The sequence below is a fragment of the Mchenga conophoros genome, linkage group LG3, assembly GCF_057382185.1.
Source record: "Mchenga conophoros isolate Kocher_MC1m ecotype Shallow Benthic linkage group LG3, M_conophoros_male_GT1.1, whole genome shotgun sequence".
Lineage (NCBI taxonomy): Eukaryota > Metazoa > Chordata > Actinopteri > Cichliformes > Cichlidae > Mchenga > Mchenga conophoros.
Window position 1 is genome coordinate 25,915,855 of NC_140528.1, and position 27,456 is coordinate 25,943,310.

General features: G+C 39.6%; 2 protein-coding genes, 3 long non-coding RNA genes and 3 other non-coding genes across 8 annotated transcripts in view; 4 read left to right on the forward strand and 4 right to left on the reverse strand.

Annotated features, from left to right (window-relative positions):
• Positions 1–10,123, reverse strand: part of LOC146577876 (uncharacterized) — a 29,600-nt gene extending 19,477 nt beyond the window's left edge. The window contains exons 1-4 of the mRNA XM_085267730.1: positions 10,087–10,123; positions 8,147–8,182; positions 7,596–7,862; positions 6,819–7,082 (exon numbers count right to left, since the gene is read on the reverse strand). Coding sequence (XP_085123856.1) covers positions 6,819–7,082; positions 7,596–7,862; positions 8,147–8,182; positions 10,087–10,123 — 604 coding nt within the window. The remainder of the gene's footprint in view (positions 1–6,818; positions 7,083–7,595; positions 7,863–8,146; positions 8,183–10,086) is intronic.
• On the reverse strand, positions 2,472–3,210 carry LOC146577877 (uncharacterized). The gene is made up of 3 exons (XR_014891460.1): positions 3,135–3,210; positions 2,833–2,883; positions 2,472–2,492 (listed from the first exon to the last, which is right to left on the reverse strand). It is a non-coding gene; the product is annotated as an uncharacterized LOC146577877 (long non-coding RNA).
• A 2,844-nt stretch (positions 10,124–12,967) lies between the features above and the next one.
• Positions 12,968–18,363, forward strand: LOC146577878 (uncharacterized). The gene is made up of 3 exons (XR_014891455.1): positions 12,968–13,163; positions 17,723–17,811; positions 17,993–18,363. It is a non-coding gene; the product is annotated as an uncharacterized LOC146577878 (long non-coding RNA).
• Positions 18,364–18,403: 40 nt separating this feature from the next.
• Positions 18,404–20,648, reverse strand: LOC146577879 (uncharacterized). The gene is made up of 3 exons (XR_014891457.1): positions 20,574–20,648; positions 19,309–19,403; positions 18,404–19,173 (listed from the first exon to the last, which is right to left on the reverse strand). It is a non-coding gene; the product is annotated as an uncharacterized LOC146577879 (long non-coding RNA).
• Positions 20,649–20,709: 61 nt separating this feature from the next.
• Positions 20,710–22,411, forward strand: LOC146577880 (prolyl-tRNA synthetase associated domain-containing protein 1-like; the record flags this gene model as incomplete). The annotated part of the gene is made up of 4 exons (XM_085267731.1): positions 20,710–20,823; positions 21,698–21,823; positions 21,897–21,986; positions 22,072–22,411. Coding segments are annotated over 4 exons (543 nt in total), but the record flags the coding sequence as incomplete, so codon positions are not given.
• Positions 22,412–22,997: 586 nt separating this feature from the next.
• On the forward strand, positions 22,998–23,071 carry trnat-agu (transfer RNA threonine (anticodon AGU)). The gene has a single exon. It is a non-coding gene; the product is annotated as a tRNA-Thr (tRNA).
• Positions 23,072–24,939: 1,868 nt separating this feature from the next.
• trnat-cgu (transfer RNA threonine (anticodon CGU)) lies at positions 24,940–25,013 on the reverse strand. The gene has a single exon. It is a non-coding gene; the product is annotated as a tRNA-Thr (tRNA).
• Positions 25,014–25,123: 110 nt separating this feature from the next.
• On the forward strand, positions 25,124–25,197 carry trnat-ugu (transfer RNA threonine (anticodon UGU)). Its single transcript has one exon. It is a non-coding gene; the product is annotated as a tRNA-Thr (tRNA).
• The last annotated feature ends 2,259 nt before the right edge of the window (positions 25,198–27,456 follow it).

Consider the following 27,456-nt stretch of genomic DNA (forward strand, 5'->3'; position numbering starts at 1 on the left):
TTCTTGTATATTTGTCAGTTATATTATGGAGCCGTGTGTGTGTGAAACAATTTTCAAATCAATAGTTCAGATTAGTGTACAGTGTTTGCTGTAAGTGCCCATTTATTTCAATTATACATTAAGTTTTATAATAAAGAGTTGAATTTATATTTTAATGTGTTCAAGTATGTTTAGTAATTTATATTTTAGTAATTTAGTAAGTTCCATTAAGAGGGGACCCAACATATTTAAACATTTTTAAAAGTAACGCGATAGTTACTTTTCCTGGTAATTAGATATATTGTGATAATATTGTGACTCAGTTACTAACTTAGTTACTTTTTTGAAGAAGTAACTAGTAACTATAACTGATTACTTTTTCAAAGTAACTTGCCCAACACTGCTTACAGGACAGACACAATAAACATATGATTTAAAGAATATAATGCTGGACATTAAACAGAATATAAAGTATAAAGTATTTAATATGAGCTCAAATGTAAACATATACAGCAGTAATATTAATGCATCATGTGTAGTGACGTGTTTTCACAGTGTTTGATTGCATTTTTTTAAAAAAGGAATAGTTTGAAAAATTCCTACACCACTTGCCATTACTAGCTGATAGTAAATAATTGGTGGTAACATAGTAGATATTTGTCTAACTACAGAATAATATTTTACAATTCTTCAGCCACTTAGTACTGCCGAAGGTGAAGATTTCCATGTTGAGTGTAGCCAGACAGCAAAAATTATGTGTTTTTATTAGATCAAATTTAACTTGAAAATTGGTAAACAGTGAAGGAAGGTTTTTGAAAAACTGCACTGTAAAATAGAATACTATTAAATGCGCTTGTCACCAGCATCAATTACAACTTAAATAAAAAGGAAAGAGAAATTCTGAAGGTTTTCCCATGTTGTGCAAGATTATGAGGAATAAATATCGGGAGTTATCTCTGAACAGCCTGCAGAGCTGTCCACAGAACAGATCAGGATCATGATGCTCCCTGCTCTCTTATCTGCTATCAGTGAGGCCTAAGGTCTATATACTGTTCAGGTTGCAGTGTAAAACATATGTAAGGGCACTCTTACTACAGCTAAAGCTAGTATGATTCTCTTACTCTTTGTTCCCTTTTGATACAAGTTTAGTAAGGTTATTAATAAATAGTTATATTATGGTGCATGACCCACACTGAGTGTTGGGGCCACTTAACTGAAGCCCCTGCATCATTTTAACCTTGTCACACTGCTATGATATCAGAAAGATATAAACATGAATGAAGTACATATTTAGTGTGGCTGATCGTCTTTTCCATCTGATGTACCAGTGAATTAGTCATCAGTGGTCTTAGAAAATTGAGCAACCATGGCTTTGTTCACTGCTACTGTACATGTATGATCAAAGATTGACACTGACTAATACAATGAAAAACCACACTTATCCCTCATGAAAGAGCCAGAAGCACAGAACAATTCAATATACTTATTACCACTTTATTTGCAAATGCATTGTAAATTTGAATGAAAAAAAAAATAGACATGAAATGCATGATACATTCAAATCCATACAGTATGTATGAATACTGTAAGTATTCTTCATTACTTTTGGGATAATGTAGAAGATCTTATGTGTAAAAATATTCTCATTGTATGTACTGTAACACAGCAACAGCTGAATTTAAAGCCACATTTCACTACATACACTACATATAACACCTTCCAAACTTTCTGTTGTGACATGAAATGTTATACAAAAGTTTTAATAAAAAAAATTATGATGACACTAACCAACTTATTGTACAATGTTAGGGAGAAAATCACAAACATTAAAAATGAAAACACTGGAACAGTAATTGCATGAAAATCTCATTAATGAACCTTTTAGAAATTTGCCTCCCTTAGAACGTGATTTAATAATGTTTGCGTCATCAAAAATTCCTACTGATATTTCAATTATTTTTTTTTACATCAAAGAGAAGTTAAAACATATATAATATAAAAACAAAACATCAGCGAAACATTTATAAAACATATTTCAGATGTTTAGCTATAATGTTATACCTAAATACTTTACCAGAAAACCTTATTTTATATTTGTGCCCATAGATTGTAACTTGATGGTCCATGAATGGTGGGAAATATGGGGGAATAGGACGTGGCAAAGGTCTGATGGCTGAGAATGACAATTAGACTTCAGTTATGAGGAAAGGAGACACTCAAACTATTGTCACTTCTCATAGCTCACCCAGTTTGGGTAGAAAGAATCGGACCCACTGCACCCACATCACACCCAACTTCCTTCCAAGCCTTAGAAAATATGATGAAGCATATCTTGTCTTTGGCTTCACCTGGACAACGAAGATTTTCTTGTAAAACAAAAGGGGGTCTAGAAAAAAAAGTTTGGGAACCACTGAGTTATAGGAAAGGAGATGCTCATAGCTCACCCACTTTTGATAGAAAGAATCGCTTCCACAAGAAGGAGCCACTGGACCTACAGCACACAGGTCACCCAGCTTCATATAGAGCAAGGGCGGTAAAGCACAGATAAATTAATAAATTCACAATTCCAGATACATTCTGCTTTAAATGAGCACATTAGATGAATGCTCTCTTCCAGTGGATTCATGAACAACACTGAACTTCTGTAAAATATATTCAAATATACTCTCAGTATGAAACAGCTCTGCAGTTCATTATTATTATAGGTGTGATCACATTCTTGTGATTACAATATTAATTAAATAAAAAAAACCATTAGATTAAAATAATAATATTAGTATTGATATTAATAATAATCACTGTTACGTTCTAATCCCGGCTTCCACAATCTATATATTCAAGTTGATACTGTACCATTTTGAGTATTTCCAGAGCCTCTGATTGTTTCATAGACAGAACGATCACCTACAAGTCAGAGAAAATGAGTCACCACATAATGTAAACACAAGTATTCTTGTCAATAACATTTATATTAAGTTAAGATAAGCTTTCATGTCAGTGTAAGCACAAACATACATTGAAATTGGAAATTTTATTATTACTTAGAAATTTAAATGTTTAAATGTTGTTATTGTCTTAGCTTTTTTTAATTCAACAGTGTTAAAGGTGCAGCAGAGAAAAGCATCAGGATATTTTAAACAAGATAAAAAACTAACCATGAATGAGAGAGGAGTAGACTTGTTGTTGATTTTCATCCTGACTCACCCTCTGCTCATCGGCAGAACCTTTATTAAAAATTCAAAATAAGACACTAACGTTCACATAGTTTATTATGTTTTATATAATATTGTGAACAGTTTTCAGTTTTGGAATGTTGCATCTCCATATTTAAATATTTTAAAGAGTAAAATATGTAATATCAGAAGAAAAAAAAGTCTCACATTTCTTTCTGTAGACCTTTTTGTACAGGAACAGGAGGAAAATAAATATGATTCCAGGAATAAGTCCAGTGATCATCAGAACCGGAAATGGAGAACTCGGCACAGCTATTGCAAATAAGGAAAATGAACTGTTATGTTATTAAACGTAACCGAATTGCACAAAGTCAGAGTTAAGTCTTAAAAGTAAACTCCAATTTAAATATATAACAATATTATATAACCTCTTCACTGAATTTGGCACACTTGACAACCTTTTAAACACTGGCACCACTTGCTGTAAATAACAGTCATGGTTCCTTTTAGGTTTGTCAAGTGATTTATGTTTGTGTTGTGTTCTCTGTTTTTAGTATTTTTGCATTATTATTTTACCTGCCCAGTGTCACTTTTGTATATTTATCTTGTATTTCAGGTCTGATACCTTATATGGCTTCTTTATAGTTTATTTTGGGATGGGAAATGGGACATATAGTGGCTTGCAAAAGTATTCGCCCCCTTTGAACTTTTCCACATTTTGTCACATTACAGCCACAAACAGGAATCAATTTTATTGGAATTCCGCGTGAAAGACCAATACAAAGTTTTACAAATAAATAACTGCAAAGTTGGGTGTGCGTAATTATTCAGTCCCCTGAGTCAACACTTTGTAGAACCACCTTTTGCTGCAATTACAGCTGCCAGTCTTTTAGGGTATGTCTCTACCAGCTTTCCACATCTAGCGACTGAAATCCTTGCCCATTCTTCTTTGCAAAACAGCTCCAGCTCAGTCAGATTAGATGGACAGCGTTTGTGAACAGCAGTTTTCAGATTGCCCTGCCCTGTTTTGTTGCCCTGGCTTTATGTTTAGGGTCATTGTCCTGCTGGAAGGTGAACCTCCGCCCCAGTCTCAAGTCTTTTGCAGACTCCAAGAGGTTTTCTTCCAAGATTACCCTGTATTTGGCTCCATCCATCTTCCCATCAACTCTGACCAGCTTCCTGTCCCTGCTGAAGAGAAGCACCCCCAGAGCATGATGCTGCCACCACCATATTTGACAGTGGGGATGGTGTGTTCAGAGTGATGTGCAGTGTTAGTTTTCCGCCACACATAGCGTTTTGCATTTTGGCCAAAAAGTTCAATTTTGGTCTCATCTGACCAGAGCACCTTCTTCCACATGTTTGCTGTGTGGCTTGTGGCTTGTGGCAAACTGCAAACGAGACGGGATAAAGGATAAAGGAGCAGGGTTGGAATTGTGACATTAAAAAAACAATAATTGCCAAAAGAAATTAATTATAAATGCATCTAAGACGTTTTTTACTGACTTTATCTCTCTTCCACGATGTTATTTCTCTGTCCAACAGCATAGGTTACAATTACATTATCATGACCAATTAGTGACAGCTAGCAACACTCATGGTGACTCTGGGCGAGCAGCAGAGATCTACAGCTCAGGTGGGGGAATCTGTCCATAGGACAACTATTAGTCGTCCACTGCACAAAGTTGGCCTTTATGGAAGAGTGGCAAGAAGAAAGCCATTGCTAACAGAAAACCATAAGAAGTCCCATTTGCAGTTTGCCACGAGCCACACAGCAAACATGTGGAAGAAGGTGCTCTGGTCAGATGAGACCAAAATTGAACTTTTTGGCCAAAATGCAAAACGCTATGTGTGGCGGAAAACTAACACTGCACATCACTCTGAACACACCATCCCCTCTGTCAAATATGGTGGTGGCAGCATCATGCTCTGGGGGTGCTTCTCTTCAGCAGGGACAGGGAAGCTGGTCAGAGTTGATGGGAAGATGGATGGAGCCAAATACAGGGCAATCTTGGAAGAAAACCTCTTGGAGTCTGCAAAAGACTTGAGACTGGGCGGAGGTTCACCTTCCAGCAGGACAACGACCCTAAACATAAAGCCAGGGCAACAATGGAACGGTTTAAAACAAAACATATCCATGTGTTAGAACGGCCCAGTCAAAGTCCAGATCCAAAGCCAATCGAGAATCTGTGGCAAGATCTGAAAACTGCTGTTCACAAACGCTGTCCATCTAATCTGACTGAGCTGGAGCTGTTTTTCAAAGAATGGGCAGGAATTTCAGTCTCTAGATGTGCAAAGCTGGCAGAGACATACCGTAAAAGACTGGCAGCTGTAATTGCAGCAAAAGGTGGTTCTACAAAGTATTGACTCAGGGGCTGAATAATTACGCACACCCCACTTTTCAGTTATTTATTTGTAAAAAACGTTTGGAATCATGTATGATTTTTGTTCCACTTCTCACGTGTACACCACTTTGTATTGGTCTTTCATGTGGAATTCCAATAAAACTGATTCATGTTTGTGGCTGTAATGTGACAAAATGTGGAAAAGTTCAGCCAAATACTTTTGCAAGCCACTGTAAATGAGCTCAGCTTCTGTGTACAGTAATAATCGAATATCACACTAGATTTGACGCCAGGCGACTGTGGAATGGACTGCGCTGCATCACTGACAACAAGAACGAAAACACAGGCAGTGTTCAGCCCACCGCATCTCTCACAGACGAGCTTAACAACTTCTACGCTCGTTTTGATGCAGACAACAAAAAGCAGATCCTCTTCCCTCAGGAAGACAGTGAGGCTGTAACTCTAACACTCAAAACAGAAGATGTGAGATGGTCAATCCTCACAAAGCTGTTCCTTGTTACCATCTGACAGGTGTTACAGGAGTCTGTCTGCTCAGACTACAAGACTTAAAAACTGTTTTTACCACCAAGCCATTCGACACCTCAACCACAACACTTAAACACACACAACACACTCAACAGGAGACAGAAACTGTCCTACAATTTCACAGGTACATACTACACTCTGCACTGGTCACCTCATTTTTATTAGTATTTTCATAAAAATAAAAACCCTTATTCCATGCAATACTGTACTAACTGCCACTCAAAAATGTTGTACTGCTCAGTTTCACTCCTGCCACTTTATCCCCATCCCAAACTGAAACTGATTTGTCTGTGAGTCCTTAATAAACTGGCCACTCTTTAGGGTGTTTTATTATCTTAATATGCTAGCCTCCTGTTGTAGCTGTCTGCAGGTGACTGGGGGTGCTGAGGATGGTAACAATAATCACAGTCACAGAGTAGCATTATTTTTGATGTTTTTTCTTGATCATTGCTTCTTGTTAAATATATATATAGATACACACACACACACACACACACACACACACACACACACACACACACACACACATCCTTTCAGTGCATACATTTTTTTTTTTTTGCTCTATTTCATTATGATGCTTTATTTTATTTTTAAATTACTCCTTTCCATTATTTGTTGTGATGTCTCCTTGCTCTGACCACAACAACAGATTCACAAGAAGACAGAAGACTTCTCATAATAGATACAAATAGAAACATAAAATCAACAGAGAAAACTTAACACAGTATATTGATAATCATGAGTGAATGTATATTTCAAACTAAATGACTGAACTCACAGGTTATCTCAATGGTGACAACATCACTTCTATCAGTGTAGTAAGCTGGGTTTCCTCTTGTTCCTCTGCAGCTGTAGATTCCTCCTTCAGATACTCTGATATCTCTGTTTTGTTGATCTCTGATTTGAACTTCAGAGGTTGTTTGGGTTTGTCTGAACCACTCATATTTCCATCCATCAGAGCTCTGCACAGAGCAGGTCAGTGTCACACTGCCCCCTACAGGTATGATTGTTGTTGCTGCTGTCAGTGTGGCCCTGGGTTTATCTGCTGTTATGATAGAGGAAGAAAAATAAATAAATATCTGTGATTCGTTATAACAACATATGAACACTGAAAAACAATACAGTTTATATTTTTATTAGTTGATCTCTAAATAGCCACAGCATAAATGTTTGTCTATTCTCTGTTGAAGGAAACATAATGATGCTTTAAATGTCTCTTCCTCATGTTTTGGTTTAGATAACAGAAACATCTTCACTTCAAACTTCATGAATCTTTTGATGTTTCTTATGTTTCTTATTTTCCTTTAGAAATGTAATTAAATTGAATTTCATCCATAATTGCTGTTGTTAAAACTCACACACCTGCTAATGATAAATTACAGAGTCTGTCAGTATTGTAACACTGACTTTACTGTGAACGAAGTAACAGGTACAGTGATCTTGGTTAAAGTTCAAATTTCAGTGACAAATTTAATTAAATGTTCTCTATTTTATAATTCAGTTGAGTATTTGAACAGGGATCATACATTTGTGCTGTCGGTCACTGAAGACTTACCTAATACAGTTATAGAGACAGTATTACTGTTCTTTATATGATGTGAGCTCACCAAGCTACCAGAGCACTGATATTCACCACTGTAACCTGTAGATTTAATTTCAAATCTGAAGTCTTTGTCTGCGTTGTAGGGCACAAATTCTCGACCGTCCTTCTTGATTTCGTAATACCAGTCAGTGTCTTCTCCTTCATTCATGTCACATTTGAAGGTAACAAACTCTCCAATGAAAAAACTGGACCAGCTGGGTTCAATAGTTAGCACAGCATCTAGAATCCAACACAACCACAAAGTTTACAATCTGAAACACTTTTATGCATCTGTGACAGTATGTCACAGATGCATACACAGACACTGTTCATATATTGTTCATATATATATTTTACTATTCAAAACACAAACTGTGTTTATATTCATAAAATTATAAATTAGTGATGAACAATGAAATAAAAACAACAATGTGAAGTGCTTAAGACTGATAAAGCAGTTAAGATGAATCTTTACTGAATAAATAAAAAAGAAAGAAACAAGAAAAGTAAAACTTTTCAGTCACCTTGAACATGTCCAGTGCAGAGTAGCGTACAGAGCACTACAATAAAGAAAGAAAATGTCAGACATTATCAAATAAAAGACACTCAAAATGTGTGTGTAGCTTGTCAATCATACAGATCATGGTAGTGTGTTTATGTCATACTTGAGTGTCTAAGGAGCTCGGTGAGAAAGTGACTGGACTTCTTTAGGTTTCCTGAAGGTGTTTCATATCTTTTCTGAGAAGATTCTTCAGTTCTTCAGATCTATCTATCTATCTGTCTATCTCTATCTGTCTATCTCTCTCTCTGTGGTGTGTGTGTGTGTGTGTGTGTGTGTTCGTGTGTGAGTGAGAGGCTGACAAGTCTGGTGTGTATGTTTCTGTGTCAAGAAATGTACTTGATAATGAGGGTAGGAAGTCACAATAACACGCAGACAGAGATGGGAGAACTGCGCTATTTTCAGCCCTCAAGGCTACCGAAGACCTGAGAGGGTTCAAAATTATTTTGAGGCCTTGCTTCACCCTATTATGTGGCCTACTGACAACACCTGATGCTAGATGGGAGTAGGGATTCAGGCTCCTCGGAAGGGATCTCAAAAATGCATTGTAGGTGGCAGACTGTAAGGGATGCCATGACTAGAGTTTAAATAGCTGCATTCCCCATGTTTTGGTTTTAGAACTGTAAAAACTTCTCGGTTGAGAGGTGAAACATCTCCACAAAACTTCAAGTTGTCTTCTGTCCAAGCTCTGTAGAAACTCAAATATCGTAGACACATGCCCAGAACTGCTCAACCCATGGCGGAGAGCAGAGAGAGCATCAAAAGGGTAGAAAACCCAACACTAGAAATTTTATTGTGATAAATCATAACGCTGGTTGACTGATACAGCTGTCTCAGGGCCTCCTGGGGGCTGTGAAGTTAACCTCATGGTAGTGAAACCTAACCAAAGAACGACAAAAGAAAAGAAAAAGAAAAAAAATGCCACTCTTCTCCCCTCTGTTCTTTTTCTTTTTTCATTTTCTGAGAGGCAGTGGGGAGGTAAGAGTGTACAGCCCTATCCGGCGGGGAGGTGTGGGATGCCAGATCAGGTGCCTCCCTTCTGTCTCTCCTCTCTCCTATCTTTTCTCTTTAGTCTTACTTCCCTCTATCACCTTTTCTATCCCTTTGAAGAAGTGAGGCTCCATAAATATTAAAGAGGTAAGTATTACTTCTTGTTTTACAGTGACTTGATGGAAGAAAATAAAATGTAGAAAAATAAACAGAAGAAAATAGAAGAGAAACAACAATATAACATAAACCAGTAACACACCCCAGGGCCTGATCAACCCTGGCAGGCCCTCCTTGGATGAGGGTGTCTAGTGATAATGGCCAAAACACCCGATGAATCCAAGGTCCACTACTGATGTCACAAAATTTTATTTTATAATCTAGCTCAGATCTCTAATCCCTAACCCTAACCAAGGAAGGTAAAAAGAATCTAAAAAATGGCAAAATAGCTTTTGATAAAAGACTGAAACACCCTGTTAAGTTGAGGCATACAATGATGTGTCTCTCTGGTAAAGTTTCCAGGCTGCCATCCCTCAAGACTTTCTCCATTTGAATGAATGCATAATCAGGGATTGTAACTTCTAGTCCTTTTATTGAATCATAAATAAAACACTTGGAGTTTTACTGGTGTCTACTAAGATTTGTGACATTTTGTATTAAGATGTAAAATTAATATTCAATTCAATTCGCTGATGGAGAAACAAACCTTTCTTAGATAAACTAAACCAGCTCCACTCTTTTCTGAGTCAGTGCACTAAAATCTAATCCAGTCGACAAACAAACATGTTGGTAACAAACATGAGAGTCGTCTGATCACATGACCTGAAATAGTACAAATGACTGATGCTCTGTTCTTCTTACTAAAACATGTTTATGGATCAGTATGAATCAAACAATAGAAGTCAGTGATGAACTCACAGAATAGGCCCAGCTCACAGAGCAAAGTGGCTCCCATCCTCACATCCAGCAGTGACACGTCTGAAAACTTCTACAACTTTCTGTAAAGAGAGAGAGTGAAGCAGCAGCACAGCAGATACCAAAGAGTTGTGAAGGAAACAAAGAGTTTTTTTTTACTCCTTCTCTCTGCTTCCTTCCTTTTCAACAGAACTAACACTCTTTAACAAGATCTGACCACAGCATGACGTGTTTATACTCTTTTATATTTATTTCAATTTTCATCTCTCCAGGGTGTATCCCACGTCTCATCCTAAAACAGCTTTGATAGGCTCCAAATCATCTGAGACGCTCAACTTTATAAACAATTAAGAAAATATTTAAAATAAAGTATTTCATTACACTAATGCAGATTTTTTTTAACATGAAATTGTGGTTTGCTGATAAATTCACCCACATGTTGTGAGCAAGCTCAAGCTAAACAGAAATAGTGTCGTTAACCAGAAGTGGACATGAGGCAAGAGGAAGTCCTGCCCCCTCTCTCAGATTATATCTCTGTTACTTTAAAAGTGCTGCTGTGTTTATGGTGATGTCAGCTTGGCTGAGTTGCTGAGGCTCATGGGTCATGGTTTTGAAATCAAATAAACTTTAAACATGTGACAAAGGTGTAAGTGTGACATGCTAAACTTCAATGCCACATCAGTGCCAAAGTTTCACAGTTTGTACTTTATAATTTACAGAAGAAGAGGAAGAAAATGCAAAAAAAAAAGTAAAAGCACAACGTTGCTTCAGCCGCATTTACACCTGTTTATTTGTATTTATTTATTACAATTATTTTTTAATGGGTAACTACTATACACAGATCACAGCCACTTAGCAGTGGGTGTTTTCCCTTTTCACACTCTGGAAACCTTTTAAGAGACAGAAGCTCAGGATGTCTTCAAATAACTCATCAGTTTCACAAGAGATACCACAGAGTGAGATTTAAGCTATGTCCAAACTAGCCTGGATAGATTTGAAAACGGCGTTTTTGTCTGAAAACGCTCCGCGTTTACACTATCGTTTTCAGTCGTTTTCACAGAGTTGTGCGTCCACATTGAAACGGCCTAAAACGCTTACGTTCCAGTAGTGTGCATGCGTGAAATGCAAGAAGATTCGGCCTGTCCAATTTCTGTCTGCTGTTTATTTACTTTCCGGTGTTGTGCCAAAAAGTGATTGTCTGCCAAAAACTGATTTCCAATGTTTCTGTGTATTTTTTATGTGTAATATCTTTACGTATGTTCGTAAAAAGACTTCGGTGAACAGGGTTTACAAAGGGGTTATATAGAGAATTAAAACAATATCTGTTTTTCAAGTATCTTTACAACTCTCTGCTATTGTACTTACATTATAACCAATCCGGTCCTTTATCCCCACTTAAAATATTTTTACAGAAATATTGTAATATTTGCTGCCATGTCTGCTGTCCTCTTGGCCAACTTACTCTTACAAAAGACATTTATAATGTTAATGAGATTTTTTTAACTGTATAAAGTCACTGCCAAAAACTGATTGCGGCTTCTACCTTGTTACACGAATGTTGTTTGTGGCTCAAGATGACTTTATGGCATCCATGAGGGATGCATTTGACATATGTTTCACATATTATAGCCCAACAAGTTACTTATAGCAGTTTAAATACGAGCAATCAGTTTTTGGCAAATACCGGAAATCAGTTTTTGGCAGACAATCACTTTTTGTCACAACACCGGCTCATTGAAACATTGCGGCAAAATGTTGAGGAAAAGCAACACATTTTTTAAATGGACTAACAATGAGGTGGAGTTGCTGCTGCGAGTAACACAACAGTAAAAGGTTTGAAGAAAAGCTATCTGGAGCATGTACAAACTGATATTAATCTTTAATAGGGATGTGAAAATTGAGAGCAGACAAAACAACTGCTGTATAATGCCCTCCGCTATCTTTGTTAAATTGGTCACATGACTGCATCACATGACTAAAATGTGTCATTGTTTTCGAAAGTCTCCGTTTTCACTGTCCACACTGTGACGCAAATGCACCGTCTTCAAATTTATTCGTTTTCGGGAGCATTTTCAAAATGCTATTTTTTTCCTTGGGGAAAACGCCATCCCAATGTGGACGGGAGGCCAAAACGGAGAGAAAACAATGTGGACGTAGCCTTACACAGCACTTTTCTAGTTTTAATGACTGTTAAAAGTTAAAACTGTGTAAATGTATGCATTTCAATAAAAAGACTGTAAGCAGAGGCCAGAGCTGGAGTCATCTGAGGTTGGGTGCAGAGCTTGCAGCTTGCAATTAAAAATAGGCTGACCTTTAACTATCTTGCTTCGTTCACGGTGATAAGTCTCTGAACCAGCGGGGCCTGCGAGTGCAGACCTAACACACCTTAATGAAAAGAAAAAAGAAGTTCTGTAGGTTTTCCCATTTTGTGCAAGTTTATGAGGAATAAATATTTGGAGTTATCTCTGAACCTCCAGCCTTCAGAGCTAAGAACAGCTTAGGATCATGCTGCCCCCTGCTGGTGCAACTCTTTATCTGCTGTCAGTGAGGCTTGAGGTCTGTGGAATCAGAACGATGCCACCTTGAAACGAAACCGAAAAATGGATTGAAACCGAAAAAAAATATTGTAACTGAAATAAATGTACTGAAAAATCTTGTATTGAAACCGAAAAAAAAATTGATAGTGAAAAACAATTAATTGAAACTGTAATTTTTTTGTTTTCGCTTACAATTTTTTTTTCGGTTTCAATCCATTTTTCGGTTTCAATCCACTTTTCGGTTTCAAACCATTTTTCAGTTTCACTCTGCTGGCACTGTTTTGGTGTACGGGGGCGCGCTGGGGGGCGGGGATTCCGACCCGCATGTATTTGCATATATTATAATGCTGACCAATGACTGGAGAAAACACTGACGACGCGGCTGCGGTCACGGACAAACTCGCACGTGTCTGTTCGGGAATGGCAGATGCTGAGAGGTCCAGCGTTTACATTACCGACTATTTCAAAGTGACAGCCTGAGGTGTTCTTCAGTAAATTGGACTACCGGACAGGAGGACCTGAGGCCCCACCGCATTATTTTTGGTAAGTTAAATGTGTTTGTAAGCTAATCCGTAATTTAGGTCCTTAGCTAGCTACCTAAGGACCTAGCTAGCTAAAATGAGCACTCGGCTGTCGGGGAAACATGTTTTGTAAAGTTCGTTTAGCTAACCCGTGCAGGTGAATGAATTTACCCTGACTAAAGAAATCAAGAGAAACGCACCGGGCTGCTTGGTGACTAACCACGGTTACTGTACTTTTATTATGAGTATTATACTGTAAGAGCAACGGGCTGGACTCTGCTTCTGCTCCTGTGCAGAGCTGATTATTAAATATGTGCAAACAGCAGCATGTTTTCTGAGCAGAGTGAAGCTGACCCCCCACCCACTTGAAACGTAAAGGCAAACAGGCGGAGCGGTTAGTGCTACGTTTGTGCAGATTTCTGCAGGTAAAATTAGCGTTTGTGCTGCTACGGTTTCCGAGATATTAAACTTTATTTTATAGGTCATTCAAAGGTCACCATCCCCCCAGACTGCTCCAAAACAAACCAAAATGGTCTACTTTTTTAGTGCTACGTTTGTGCTGATTTGTGCAGGTAAAATTAGCGTTTGTGCTGCTTCTGTTTCCGAGATATTAATGAAAATGAAAAGGTCAACCAGCCCCCCCACATTACCCAAATCCAACAAAAGTGGTATCAAACGTTTGTGCTGGTTTGTGCTGCAAAGATTTTCGTTTGTGCTGCTATCATTTTAAAGATATTAATAAAAATTTCTAGAGGTCATCAGAGGTCAACCAGCCCCCCCACATTAATTAAATCAAACAAAATGGGTGTCAATCAACTGTGCCACGTTTGTGCTGGTTTGTGCTGCTAAAATTTTCGTTTGTGCTGCTTCTGTTTTAAAGATATTAATGAAAATGTAAAGGTCAAAAGGTCAACCAGCCCCCCCACATTACCCAAATCCAACAAAAGTGGTATCAAACGTTTGTGCTAGGTTTGTGCTGCAGAAATTTTTGTTTGTGCCGTTATTATTTTAAAGATATTAACAAAAATTTCTAGAGGTCAACCAGCCCCCCCATATTAATGGAATCAAACAAAATTGATGTCAAACGTTTGTGCTGGTTTGTGCTGCAAAAATGCTTGTTTGTGCTGCTAACATTTTAAAATGTTTAATAAAATAACGTCTTGATGCGTGCTTAATCATCCAGGTAAGTAAATCCCAAAAGGTTGATTCTGTTCATCTGGACATTTTCAGTTGGAGAAACGTTTCGTCACTCATCCAAGTGACTTCTTCAGTCTCAGCTGACTGCAGGTTTCCCCAACCTTATAAACACCCGTGAGTGAAGTTGCCCCCCCTACCTTCTTCAAATCGAACAAAATTGATGTCAAACATTTGTCCTGCAAATTATTTTGTTTGTGCAGGTTATTTTTCCCTAATTTTATAAACAGTACATGTACAGTGAGAGAGAGATGTTACATCTGTCTTCACTTGCATCCCAGTCATAGAAGCGTTGGAGGTCGTTCTTAAGAGATTACAGGATCATCCCAACCTCAGCAACAGGACCACTCTCAGCACTGATCAGTCGTGTTTGCTTTTGGAACTGTGTCTTAATTCCACCTATTTTGCATAAGGGTCAGTACAGGCAGAAATCTAGGTGTGCCATGGGTTCCCACAGGCCCCTGCTCAAAGTCAACAAACCAGTTCGTAAGCAGGTACAGGTGTGGCCAGAAGGGTCCTCAGAGGGACTGCTTTTCCACCACAGGCCGCCACACACGACAACACCACAGACTTTCAGGAATATACAGAAACTGTCACTGCCTACATCCCAAAATGCATCGATGATGTCACAGAGACCAGGACTATCACTGTCTGGGCCAATCAGAAACCATGGCTCACAGGTCAGGTTTAAATGCTCCTAAAGTTGAAAAATGCAAGCCTTCAGAGCCGGAATTAGGTGAGTCTAAGAACAGCAAGGGCAAACCTGTCACGTGGCATCAGCTACAGCAAAGCTTCAGCGACAGCAGAGATACTTGGAGGCAGTGGCAAGGAATACAAACCATCACAGACTACAAGCCCACTCTACAGACCGTGGTGACACAATCCCCAGACAGTGTGTGGAGATCCCTCCACCATCATTACTGAACCCAAGAAGTCATCTATCTCCTGCTTTAAGGACTACCGTCCTGTCAAACTCACCTCCATCATTATTAAGTTAAGTGCTTTGAACGGTTAGTCATGCATCAAATCAAATTATCGCTTTCCCCCAACCTGGATCCATTTCAGTTCGCATACTGGTCAAAACGCTCAACCGATGATGGAATTTCAACTGCCCCTCACTCAGCCCTCACACATCTGAACACTAGAGACTCATATGTCAGAGTGCTGTTCATAGACTTCAGTTCAGCATTCAACACCATCATTCCCCAGCAACTCATTCACAAACTGGATCTGCTGGGGATCAGCACCTTGCTGTATAACGGGCTGCTAGATTTCTTGACAGGAAGACAGCAGACAGTACGGGTCAACAGCAACACCTCCAGCCCAAGAACACGGAATACGGGGGCTCCCCAAGGATGTGTGTTGAGCTCCCTTCTCTTCACTCTGCTGACCCACGACGAGATCTACTATAGGGGTGAAGTTAACCATCTGCCAGAGTGGTACAGCAACAACAACCTGTCCCTGAATGTGGAGAAGACCAACAGTGACTCTACTTCCTCTGCAAACTGAGAAGCACAAGAGATCCAACCCCCATTATGAGCACCTTTTACAGAGGCACAGTTGAGAGTATCCTCACCAGCTGCATCACTGTGTGGTATGACTCCTGCATTGGGTTCTGCAGGAAAAAATGACAACTGGTAGTGAGAGCAGCTGAGAGCATTGTGGGGACCTCTCTTGCCTCCCTCCCCAGGAGATCTACTGCACCTGCCTCATCTGGAAGGTCCTCTCCATTACAGGTGACTCCACTCATCCCTTCAACAGCGTCTTCAGTTTGCTGCCATCAGGAAGGATACTGAAGAGCCTCCGGGCCAGAACCAGCAGACTGAGAGACGGCTTCGTCCATTGGGCTGTCAGGATGCTGACCATCTCTGAATCGAGAAGGGGGGCCCAAGGGTACATCTTTCGCCATCCTACAATGCTGTGATTGTAGCCATTCCCCACTTTCTGTGAATGGTACTCATGGCCATTGATCAATAGGCTTTGATTAGTTGTCATTGATCAATGGTCATAAGAATTTGCATACTAACAATCATGGAATTAACCCCCCGGCACATTGTTCATTCAGTGGCGCTAGTTTCCTTCACTATGCAAATGTACTGTTTATATGGTTGGGGAAACCTGCAGTCAGCTGAGACTGAAGAAGTCACTTGGATGAGTGACGAAACGTTTCTCCAACTGAAAATGTCCAGATGAACAGAATCAACCTTTTGGGATTTACTTACCTGGATGATTAAGCACGCATCAAGACGTTATTTTATTAAACATTTTAAAATGTTAGCAGCACAAACAAACATTTTTGCAGCACAAACCAGCACAAACGTTTGACATCAATTTTGTTTGATTCCATTAATATGGGGGGGCTGGTTGACCTCTAGAAATTTTTGTTAATATCTTTAAAATAATAACGGCACAAACAAATTTCTGCAGCACAAACCAGCACAAACGTAGCACAAACGTTTGATACCACTTTTGTTGGATTTGGGTAATGTGGGGGGGCTGGTTGACCTTTTGACCTTTACATTTTCATTAATATCTTTAAAACAGAAGCAGCACAAACGAAAATTTTAGCAGCACAAACCAGCACAAACGTGGCACAGTTGATTGACACCCATTTTGTTTGATTTAATTAATGTGGGGGGGCTGGTTGACCTCTGATGACCTCTAGAAATTTTTATTAATATCTTTAAAATGATAGCAGCACAAACGAAAATCTATGCAGCACAAACGTAGCACAAACGTTTGATACCACTTTTGTTGGATTTGGGTAATGTGGGGGGGCTGGTTGACCTTTTCATTTTCATTAATATCTCGGAAACAGAAGCAGCACAAACGCTAATTTTACCTGCACAAATCTGCACAAACGTAGCACTAAAAAAGTAGACCATTTTGGCCCGTTTTGGAGCAGTCTGGGGGGATGGTGATGTCATCAGCAAAAAATATAACTTTTAATATCTCAGATACTGTAGCAGCACAAACGCTAATTTTACCTGCACAAATCTGCACAAACGTAGCACTAACCGCTCCGCCTGTTTGCCTTTACGTTTCAAGTGGGTGGGGGGTCAGCTTCACTCTGCTTGTTTTCTGTCGCTTTCCACATGTGGAAGGACATTAAAGCCAACTTTTAAATTCCCCTCATTAGTCAATAGCTACAGATTAAATAGCAAAGCCCGATACTTATGTACTTTTTTTTTTTTTTTTTTTTTTTTTTTTGAGTTTGTTACAAATATTGAGGTTAAAAAACTGTCCAAATTATTTTTAATGAATTATGTTCACAAAGTCACATGTGCAGTACTCTGTACAGCTTGCATCCTTTAGGACAAATAATTTGAAACATTAATATTTCTTGTTCAATACTGAGCTGATAACACCTCTGTATGTTGTGACCAGGATGCAGTAGCAGACTGAACCTTGACTGAAACCTGCTCCATCATCTCATCTTTGCAGATGTCCATTTATAAAGCATCAACAACTCAAAGGTAAACATGATATTAGAAAATGTGTTAGTAAAGCCTTTAAAACAAATAAAAAAATAAACAGCTGTCGGCAGAACTGTAGGACTGAACAACTTCAGATCCCGAGTAGGATCAGCTGTATTTCAGATTTGAGAGAAACTTTATATTTCAGTTTGTGATGATTCTGTTCTGTTTGTGGTTACAGGAGCTGTCCTCAGATTCAGACCTCAGCACCACCCAGTGACAGCAGACAGATCATCCTATATCTTCAATCTTTGTAGTAACTCCAAAATTAACTGAAGAAAACAGTACAAAGGTTAAAGTACCACATGTGCTGTCAGTGAAAGCTGCAGCTGTTTTATTGATACATTTAAAGACAAAAAGTCACAAGGATCAATCACCCCTGTAACTGTGTCACTATACATCAGCATTAACAGTACCTCAGTTTGGTGTTTCAGAAAACTGCTGATCTCAGACCTGCACAACTTCTGTTTTAAACACTGAATGTACTCAGCTACATGAAGAGCACATGATGTTTTCTCTGACACAATTAAATAAAACCTGATTAAAGTCAAAGGTTGTTACTTGTATTTGAACTAAAAACTTGTGATCTGGAATTCTTTCACTGTTTTTTGACAATAGTGTGTTATTTATCATAAAGTAATTCAGAGACATTCATACCAGAGTAACCAGTGAGCACAACATATTTAACTTTCTACAGGACTTAAAGCTATTACTATAGCTTATAGCTATTACTTAACTGCACTACTGTATAGTTCTGTGTAAATAATCATTCTGTACATATGATTTTTAATCCTACAACTGTTTATAATTTGTATAGTTCACATTTCTGTATAACTGTATATCTCAGATTTCTGTAGTTTTTCATATTTATATCCTGTACATAGTTTGTGCTCACTACAGCCTGTACATACTTATAGTTATAGAATATTCACAACATACTTCATACCGTGTACATTGTAACGTACCATAATAGACCCATTTCTGTAATATACTTACATATCTATACTATTGCTAATATATATTGTAATATATCTATATCATGGCTAAAGCACTTCTGGATGGATGCAAACTGCATTTCGTTGCCCTGTACCTGTGCATGTGCAATGACAACAAAGTTGAATTCTATTCTATTATATTATGTAAAAGTCCAGACCCTCTGAGGATTATCTGAGTACTTCTAACATTACACAAAGCAAAGGTCTCCATCAGTGTTCATGAAATGCTGGGTTTATCCTTCTTGTGAGGGAGCTGCTGGTGAAGATCACGAGCCCTGCTTGATCCTGGCGACGAGTTTCAATCTTCCTGGTGTTTCTGAAATGATGCCTCCCACTGTGGGTCAACAGAACTTCTGGCACAGGACAGCTGTAATGAAAGAAATTGAAGTTTTGGAAAAAAAAAAAAATCTTGGAAATGCCCTAAATGTGAGAAGCAGATTTTGTATTTACTTTTCTTTTGCCAATCAAGATAAAGTATAATTTTCACCATACAATTACTAACCTTGTCATCTCCTGCACTGTCTGTTTTGGGCTCTGGGCTTGTCTTTCCCAGCGCTCATGAGACTGCTTTGCTGCACTGTGGTATGAGGTGCTAACCTGTTGACAGTGTTGGGAAGGTTAATTTTGAAATGTATTTCACCAAAGATTATAGAAGTAATGTATTCTGAATACTTTACAACTACATGAATGTGCTATTGCTGTGTGATTTATTACTATTACTGAAGGCTACTCGCCATACCAACACCAACTAGATGTTAAAATCTTAATATAAATGAGTAACAGTAGGTGGACATTAGGTAAGGCTGCAGCGATCTCATATATAAAACTATTCCGCGCGTATATAAAACAGGTCAGCGGCTCCGAACCGTAGTAAAGGGACCTCTGGCTAATACCTCCGGTTCGTGTCAGGCTCGTAGCTGAAAACTAGCTTTACTTTGTTGTCTGGGTCAAGTTTGCTAGCGAGAGACAGAGAGAGGCGTTGAAAGGCTGCTTATTGTTTCGGAGGAAAACACGAACACGGTGTACAGTCGAGTCTTAACAGCTTACTTACAGCTGGGCTCGTCAGGCACTCTTTTTGGCTTTAGTGGTTATTATTATATTTACATGCTTCCAGCTCCCGTTTCTGCTCCGTGACAGCTGTACTTTTCCTTTCTCTCCCTCCCTCGCTCACAGACACATAACGGGTATGGCAGTCCATTCTCCCTGCAGCACGGACTACACTGCCCATGAGGCTACATTGTTTAGGGCGATGCCTGTAACACTCTGCTATTGCCTTCATATTAAATCATTTTTGTATAATAATTTTTAGAGGCTCTTATTGCGTGTTTTGTTTGGGTTTCCACCGGTGTGGAATTACCAAAAATAGAGAGACCATAGCCTAACATATGAAACAGGTAAATACCGCCATGTAATCCATTTATTTCAACAAACTAACTGTATTCTCAATATCACCTATTGAACAGTAATTGTAACGGATACATTCTCATATTTTGTATTTTAAATACGTAACGCCGGTGCATGTATTATGTTACTGCCCAACACTGCCTGTTGAGATCCTGAGATCCGCTCCTAGAACACCGGCCTCCAACTCCTGAAGAGACACGGGTGTCCCTAAATTTAGCAAATATTAGCTTCAGGCTAGCTTGCTACGACGAATAGGCTAATACCAGCATTTTACCACAACTTCACCAGATGTAGCTAAAAAAACTAAACTAATGTCCAGCCCAGTGGGACAGCAAGAAAAGATGACAAAAAATGATTACTTACTTGCGGTTTGGAGGTTCAAGCTGAAATTGAAGCAGCCATTGAAAGACGGGAAGAGAGAAAGATGGCAGCTTGGTCAGCACTAGTGGCCTCTATAATTTATGCAAATACATGCGGGCCGGAAACCCCCCCCCCCCCCCCCCAGCGCGCCCCCGGACGCCAAAACAGTGCCAGCAGATTGAAACTGAAAAATGGATTGAAACCGAAAAATCGTCATTTGCACTTAGAAACATATAATCATATATGCTTAGAGGTATATAATCGTTTCCATATTGATAGAATGTCTCATCCTTAGTAGGTCTTTAAGACTCTGTGTACCATGAGATGGTAGGACGTACACTTCTTTTCCTGAGTGTTCTGGCATACCTCACACACGTCCTAAGGTCATAAGAGAGATTGTATCTTCTCTCTCTGATATATACAGTGTTGGTCAAGTTACTTGAAAAAGTAATCAGTAACTAATTACTGATTACTTCCCCAAAAAAGTAATCCCGTTACTTTACTGATTACTTATTTTCAAAAGTAATTAATTGCTTAGTTACTTAGTTACTTTTTTTTACTTTTTTACACTCGCTTACTTCACTGTCATAAGACCTTCTCGCAAAAAATCACCGTTTTAGTAACGCAGAGTTCCTACGGGAAAGTAACGGTAATCTAATTACCGTTTTTGCAATAGTAATCCCTTACTTTACGCGTTACTTGAAAAAAGTAATCGGATTACAGTAATGCGTTAACGCGTAACTGCCCATCTCTGGATATATGCTATGGCAAACACATCTGTATCTGTTTAAGTAAAAGAGGCTTTTGTTTAGGGGAACTGCTGCACTCTCTGGCCCAGCTATCTTGGGAATCATTCACAGGGTCATATTCCTTGTGAATAGATAAACCTAACAACTCCAAAAATGAGTCCAGTGATCATCAGAACAAGAAATGAAGAACTGGATACAGCTACTGCAAATAAGGAAAAAGAACTGTTAACTTTAATAAACTGAACTGAACTTAGAAGCTGTTTTAATGTAGGAAACCAGGAAGAGTTGCAGGAGGCTTTGATGTTAGTAATACAGTGAGGTACTACATGCCCAGCTTCCACAAAGAACCCGCTCTCACCCACTTTCCTCCTCCTGCAGGTGTTCACGGTGGAGGAGATGATGCCTCACCTGCAGGGCGTGAATGGCACCGTCACCAAGAACCTGTTCCTAAAGGACAAGAAGAAGAAGGGGCTGTGGCTGGTGTCGGCCCGCCATGACCGCCAGGTCAGCTCCTCCACATGACCTCTGACTTAAAAACTAAAGACTAACACCTCACTTCCTCTCGTTCCATCTGCAGGTGAACCTTAATGACCTCGCCAAGAAGCTTGGTGTCGAGAGTGGAAATCTGTGCTTCGCAGATGAGGCAGCCATGTTGGAAAAGCTGAAGGTAGGGAGGATCAAAACGGGGAGGGCCAATTATTGAGCTGGATTCACAGGTCACAGCTTTAGACTCCTCCTCCCCTCTCCTTCAGGTGGGTCAGGGCTGTGCGACGGCTCTTGCACTGCTCTTCAATCAGGGTCACAGCGTGAAGTTAGTCTTGGACCGGGACCTGGTGGAAGGAGGCCACAAGATGGTCTACTTCCACCCGATGACCAACGCTGCCATCATGGGGCTCAGACCGGACGACCTGCTGTGCTTCCTCAAGGAGACGGGACACGAGCCAATCGTGAAGTGCTTCGAGTAAAACGGACACCCGGGCCTGGTTTAAAAGCGACGCGAGGGCGGTCCTGGTCGGGCTGAGAGCAGGATACGGCCGTCTGCCGCCGAGGATCTTGAGAAGCTTCATGCTAGGCTCTAAGTGTAAAAACAAACATTTTAAAAACGTGTTTGTGTGGAGCGATGAAAATCTGCAACCTGAACATTAAACAGCTTCTCATGACATCTGAAGTTCACACGGACGAGCACACCGTTTGTCTTCTGTGCATCATTCGACGGTGGTGGTGGTCCTACTGCTCTTCACTAACAGCCTGTCATGTTTAGCAAAGTCTCCAAAATTAAAATTTATTCACTGAAATTTGACCCTGGATGTTATTTATTATCCTGCAAATGTAAAGCGAGAGAATAAAAAGCTTTGTCATCTCTGTTTGGTTTTAAATTAAGAGTTTATCAGAAATATGCTTTAATCTTTTGACCTTAACAAAAAGAAACAGCCTGTAAGAAGGTAAAACACGAGGGTCAAAGAGTTACTTATTTTAATAATTACACAGATAAGAATCAAGTTACATGGTTCTGACAGTATTTAAAGGGTTTGGTGAGTAACCAGGAGGCAAGCTAAGAATCCGCTTTAATTTTCAAGCACTATTTTCTGAATGCCAACAATAGTGCCCAAAAATTGAACTTGTCTCCTTCTGCAGTACCAGGTAAATCCAGGTAATATCGGGTTGCCTGACAGCAGGAGGCACTGTGGCTTAGCTGGTCAAAGCGCCTGTCTAGTAAACAGGAGATCCTGGGTTCAAATCCCAGCAGTGCCTTCCTGTTACCATTTGAAACCATCTTCTTCACAGTGTTGATTGCATTCGGGAAATCTTTCAAAGTCTGTGTATGTCCTCAGCAATGTTGCCTCTAATTTTTCATGTGTCTGAGCGAACACACAAACTCCCTGAGCGATCCCTTTGACCACTGTGAGCGACATCAGACTTGTGCACTGTGGTCACACCAGCATCTAATCCATCCAAGTTACATGGTTTATTAAAATAATCAAATTATAGCATTTACATTTATGTTAGACTACTTTTAATTAACTGCTTTAACCCTCTTACAATGAAAACTTAAAAAATTCTAGTCATTGACCTGTGTAGTATGTTAACACTATTGGAAGTAAAAATAACTTGAACTCCAATTTTGAAAACACAACTTAATTCTTTTTTAAAAATTTTATAAAGCTCTGACTTGTATTATAAGTCTGTGGTCTGGGAGAGAGTCCTGTAACTCTCTGTCTGCAAAATACAGTAAATAATGACCAATGTTGGGCAATTAATTATATAGTTACTTCTTCAAAAAAGTAACTGAGTTATGCAAATAAACAAAGTTTTTTGCAGCTATTTTTTTAAACGCAGCCAAGGCGTTTTTTTAAATAAACATTTTAAACTATTTACAGAACAATCAGCTGTTCTGCATCAAATCTGATGCCACACAAATTATTTGTGCCGCTCCAAAAAATAATTTCTGTCCACTATGAGATGAAGGAGAACAACAGCCTGATCCCTGCAGGCCTGACAACAGGAGATGTATCACTGCTGTAACACCTGTAACATTCAGCAGTCGCCTCATTGTTCTGACACACACAACAAAACTATTGACTACACTACACACTAACTACACAAGATTTTGGCTAAACATCGCAAATCTCTCACATCTCAAAACACCGCCGTCACTCCTAAAACTTCCCCCTCCCTTAACAACTAGATGCCACGTTGCCATATCATTTTTTGATTGGTCGAATGGTACTTTTTTGGACGAATAGGAAAGGGAGAGGGGGGTGGAGTTTGTCTTTGCTCACAGGCTTTCAAGCCTTTTTTCTTATGAAACGCCGTTTTTACCGTTTCTTCCCGCAGTAAATAACGATAGTATTCAGGAAGAAAAACAAACATTGCAGATATTTTTATCATAACTCTGGTTTTACGTGGCCAATCAACACAATTTAAAAACTGGTATAAAGTCAACACTTTTACACTTTTTCCGTCAATTGTTCCGTCTGTCCTGCTCACATCTCCAATGGTTGTACACGTTGTCATTAACGTGGCTTCACTCCACATCAGCCACGCCGCTTTGCTAGCTAAAACACCGGTGTCGGCACATAAAGACACTGTCATAGCCTGTCAATGACGTCGATTAGATGTGTAATGTGAATCGCATTATTGGCTGGACTATGGGATAAGGTGGCATCGTTCTAATCCCATACGGGAGCAGCTAGTCACTCACTGACTAACACTGCAAAACAGAAGTTTTAAATTCAATTCAGGTTAGATTTTTTTTGTGCGCAACGCAGATTTTCTGTGCGCAGAGACCGTGCCAGCAGTGCGCAATTGTGCACGTGCGCAGCTTAGAGGGAACATTGGTCATCAGTTATCCACCTCACGGTACTCTTGAGAGCTTTAAAAACTTCTTTTCACATCGTGATCCAAGAAGCTTCTTCAGTTCTAGAACAAATGCTGGAGGGTCCCAGGCATTAAACCGCTAGTGGAGCTTCTGAGGGTTGTTCACCCAATATTGATGTCTTGGGCGTGTCTAAATCTTCATTGTGTCCTCTTCTTGGAAACAAAGGAGAGAAAGAATAACTCCCAATGCTTCCCGCCATCAGCACTCGTTAATGAAATGTAATGGCATTGGTAGGGAGGTAAGGGACTGCTGGGATTTGAACCCAGGATCTCCTGTTTACGAGACAGGCGCTTTGGCCAGCTAAGCCACAGCGCCTTGAGCTGTGTGCCTCTGGCTACTGTCCAACAGCTGGTGGGGAAAAATGTGACGAACCGATTCAAACCTGTGTCTGCAGAGGTTACTTGGTTTTTCCCTTCCCTGAAGGAGGCACTGTAGCTTAGCCTGTCAAAGCACCTGTCTTGTAAACAGGAGATCCTGGGTTCAAATCCCAGCAGTGCCTGTTGAGCTATTTCAAAATAAGAAGTTCTGTGTAGGCAACTTTTCCTCAATGTCAAAATAAAAGAAAGTAAGGTGTTGAATCTCAAGTTTGGAGGCACTAAAGATTTAGCAAAGGGCACCACATGCAGATGAAAAACAATCAAAACTGAAAGTGTACTCAAACATGAAACTGCGCAACTGTAACAACAGACATAAATGGACCAGTATAGAAACTGGGTGAGGCAGGGTCATATTGAGCTTTCGTCCCAAAAGTACTGTCAACATTCTGCAAATCATTCGAGTTAGTGATAAGAGAAGGTAAGACTGTTAGGTGTTGTGTTAAAATAAATGCCCAAGTGTTCTCTATTACAGTTTTTTCTGATTGCTTAAGCACATTTTTTGTAACTATTGGCTAATTTTGCAAAACTCTGCACACAAATAAGAAAACCTGTCACCCAATAATCAAAACATTGTAGTTCTCTTGCAAAAGCAAACACAGCTAGATTAACTCTTCACACCTTCGTAAAAATGGTGTTTCCGTATCAAACAGTACACACAAGCCATCATCTACTAAGCACACAATGCGCCAACTGCACACTTATGGTATGAATACAAAACAAATCTGGCTTTTGCTTTCTCTGTGCACAAGGTAGGCTATGTCAGTTTGAGCTCATACTTCTGTCATAGATCCATAAGCATAGAGGGATCCAAACTTCAAGTACTGGTGTTTATTCACACACATCAAAACAAACACAAGTGTTTATTTCCAAGTATAGGATTATTTGCAATCGCCATAATGACTATATGGGTTACTTGGTCTGCAGTGAACATGCTTCCTCTGCCCCCAGCATCTGGTCATCTAGCAATTCTGTAAAGTAACAATTTCAGTATTCTTACATCAATGGTATTGGTGTGTTTCTCATTGGCATATGGCAGTGCTACAAATCTTAGTGCAAAGTGACTGTACTAACCGATTCTCATTTCAAGATGTCCTTATGGTACTTGCTACAGTGGGTCCACTGTAGGCTGGACCAATTGGCCAGCTACCCTCAGGGTCATTCCACGGTTGATTACATGGTCCACTATTGTAGCTCTGATGTGATCAGCAATTCTATTTCTTACTCTTCCTACCCTTCCTCTCCCCCCTCCTCATCTTCCTCTCCCCCCTCCTCGTCTTCCTCTTGCTCCTCCTTGTCCTTGTCGTCCTCTTCATCCTACTTCTCCACCTCCACGTCCTCTTCCTCGGCCTCCTCTACTTCTCACTCTTTCTGCTTCCTCCATTGTACTCCGCAAACACAGCTTACCTGTATTATAGTGCTTAGGCTGATTGCAAAGTGAACTAATTATCTAAAAAAGTTTTCACATATGAAAGTGTGCCAGACAGTTGGCAAATTGGTGTTAATGATAGCCATACATGTGTATACTTTTGCTAGGAGTGTGTTGGAAATTTGGTAATTGAGTGTTGTGCAGTGAATTGTGCCTACAGTTTTGCAAAGTGTCTGTTACAAAATTGCAAACTGAGTGCAAAGCAGTTTTTGTGCTTTTAGTTTTGCAAACTCAGTGAGTGGTTTTGCTATAAGTCTGGATAGTTTTAGAGATTGTGCTACAGGAATCACAGTTAGGGTTTAAGCATTCAGAAAAAACTGTAAAAACAGCATAAGGAGGTGTTCTACTGTTCTTGTTTCCTCTTATGTTATGGAAAAGTGTATAGGCAGCAGGAATTTGAGTCAGGTCTCGGTTTTTCTTGATGATGTCACTCCTTTCTCAGCTACACTTGAGAACCATGAGGAACGATCGCTGAAGGTCCTCCATAGGATGAAAGAATTTACTTTAAAGCTGTCGCCAGAGAAATGTCAGTTCTTCAGGACATCTGTCCAATATCTCGGCTATGTTGTATCATCAGAAGGGGTCAAAACAGATCCAGCTGCCCTCACTACTTGGCCAAGACCAGCTAACATCAAGTAGCTTAAGTCTTTCCTTGGGTTCACTGGATATTACAGGAGGTTTATAAAAGACTATTCCAAGCTTGCAATACCCCTTAATCACTTAAGTGCTGGTTGCCTCCCACTGAAGAGAATATCCAGTCTGTCTGGCAGAAACCACAAGGTTTCTACCAGTGCGGATCTCAAAAAACCTTTTCACGAAAAATGGACCCCAACCGCTGAAGATACTTTGAAGACATTGACTCTCAAGCTCACAACAGCTCCTGTTCTTGGGTTTGCAGATCCAAAGAGACATTATATTGTGCACACCGATGCAAGCGCCCATGTTCTCGGTGCAG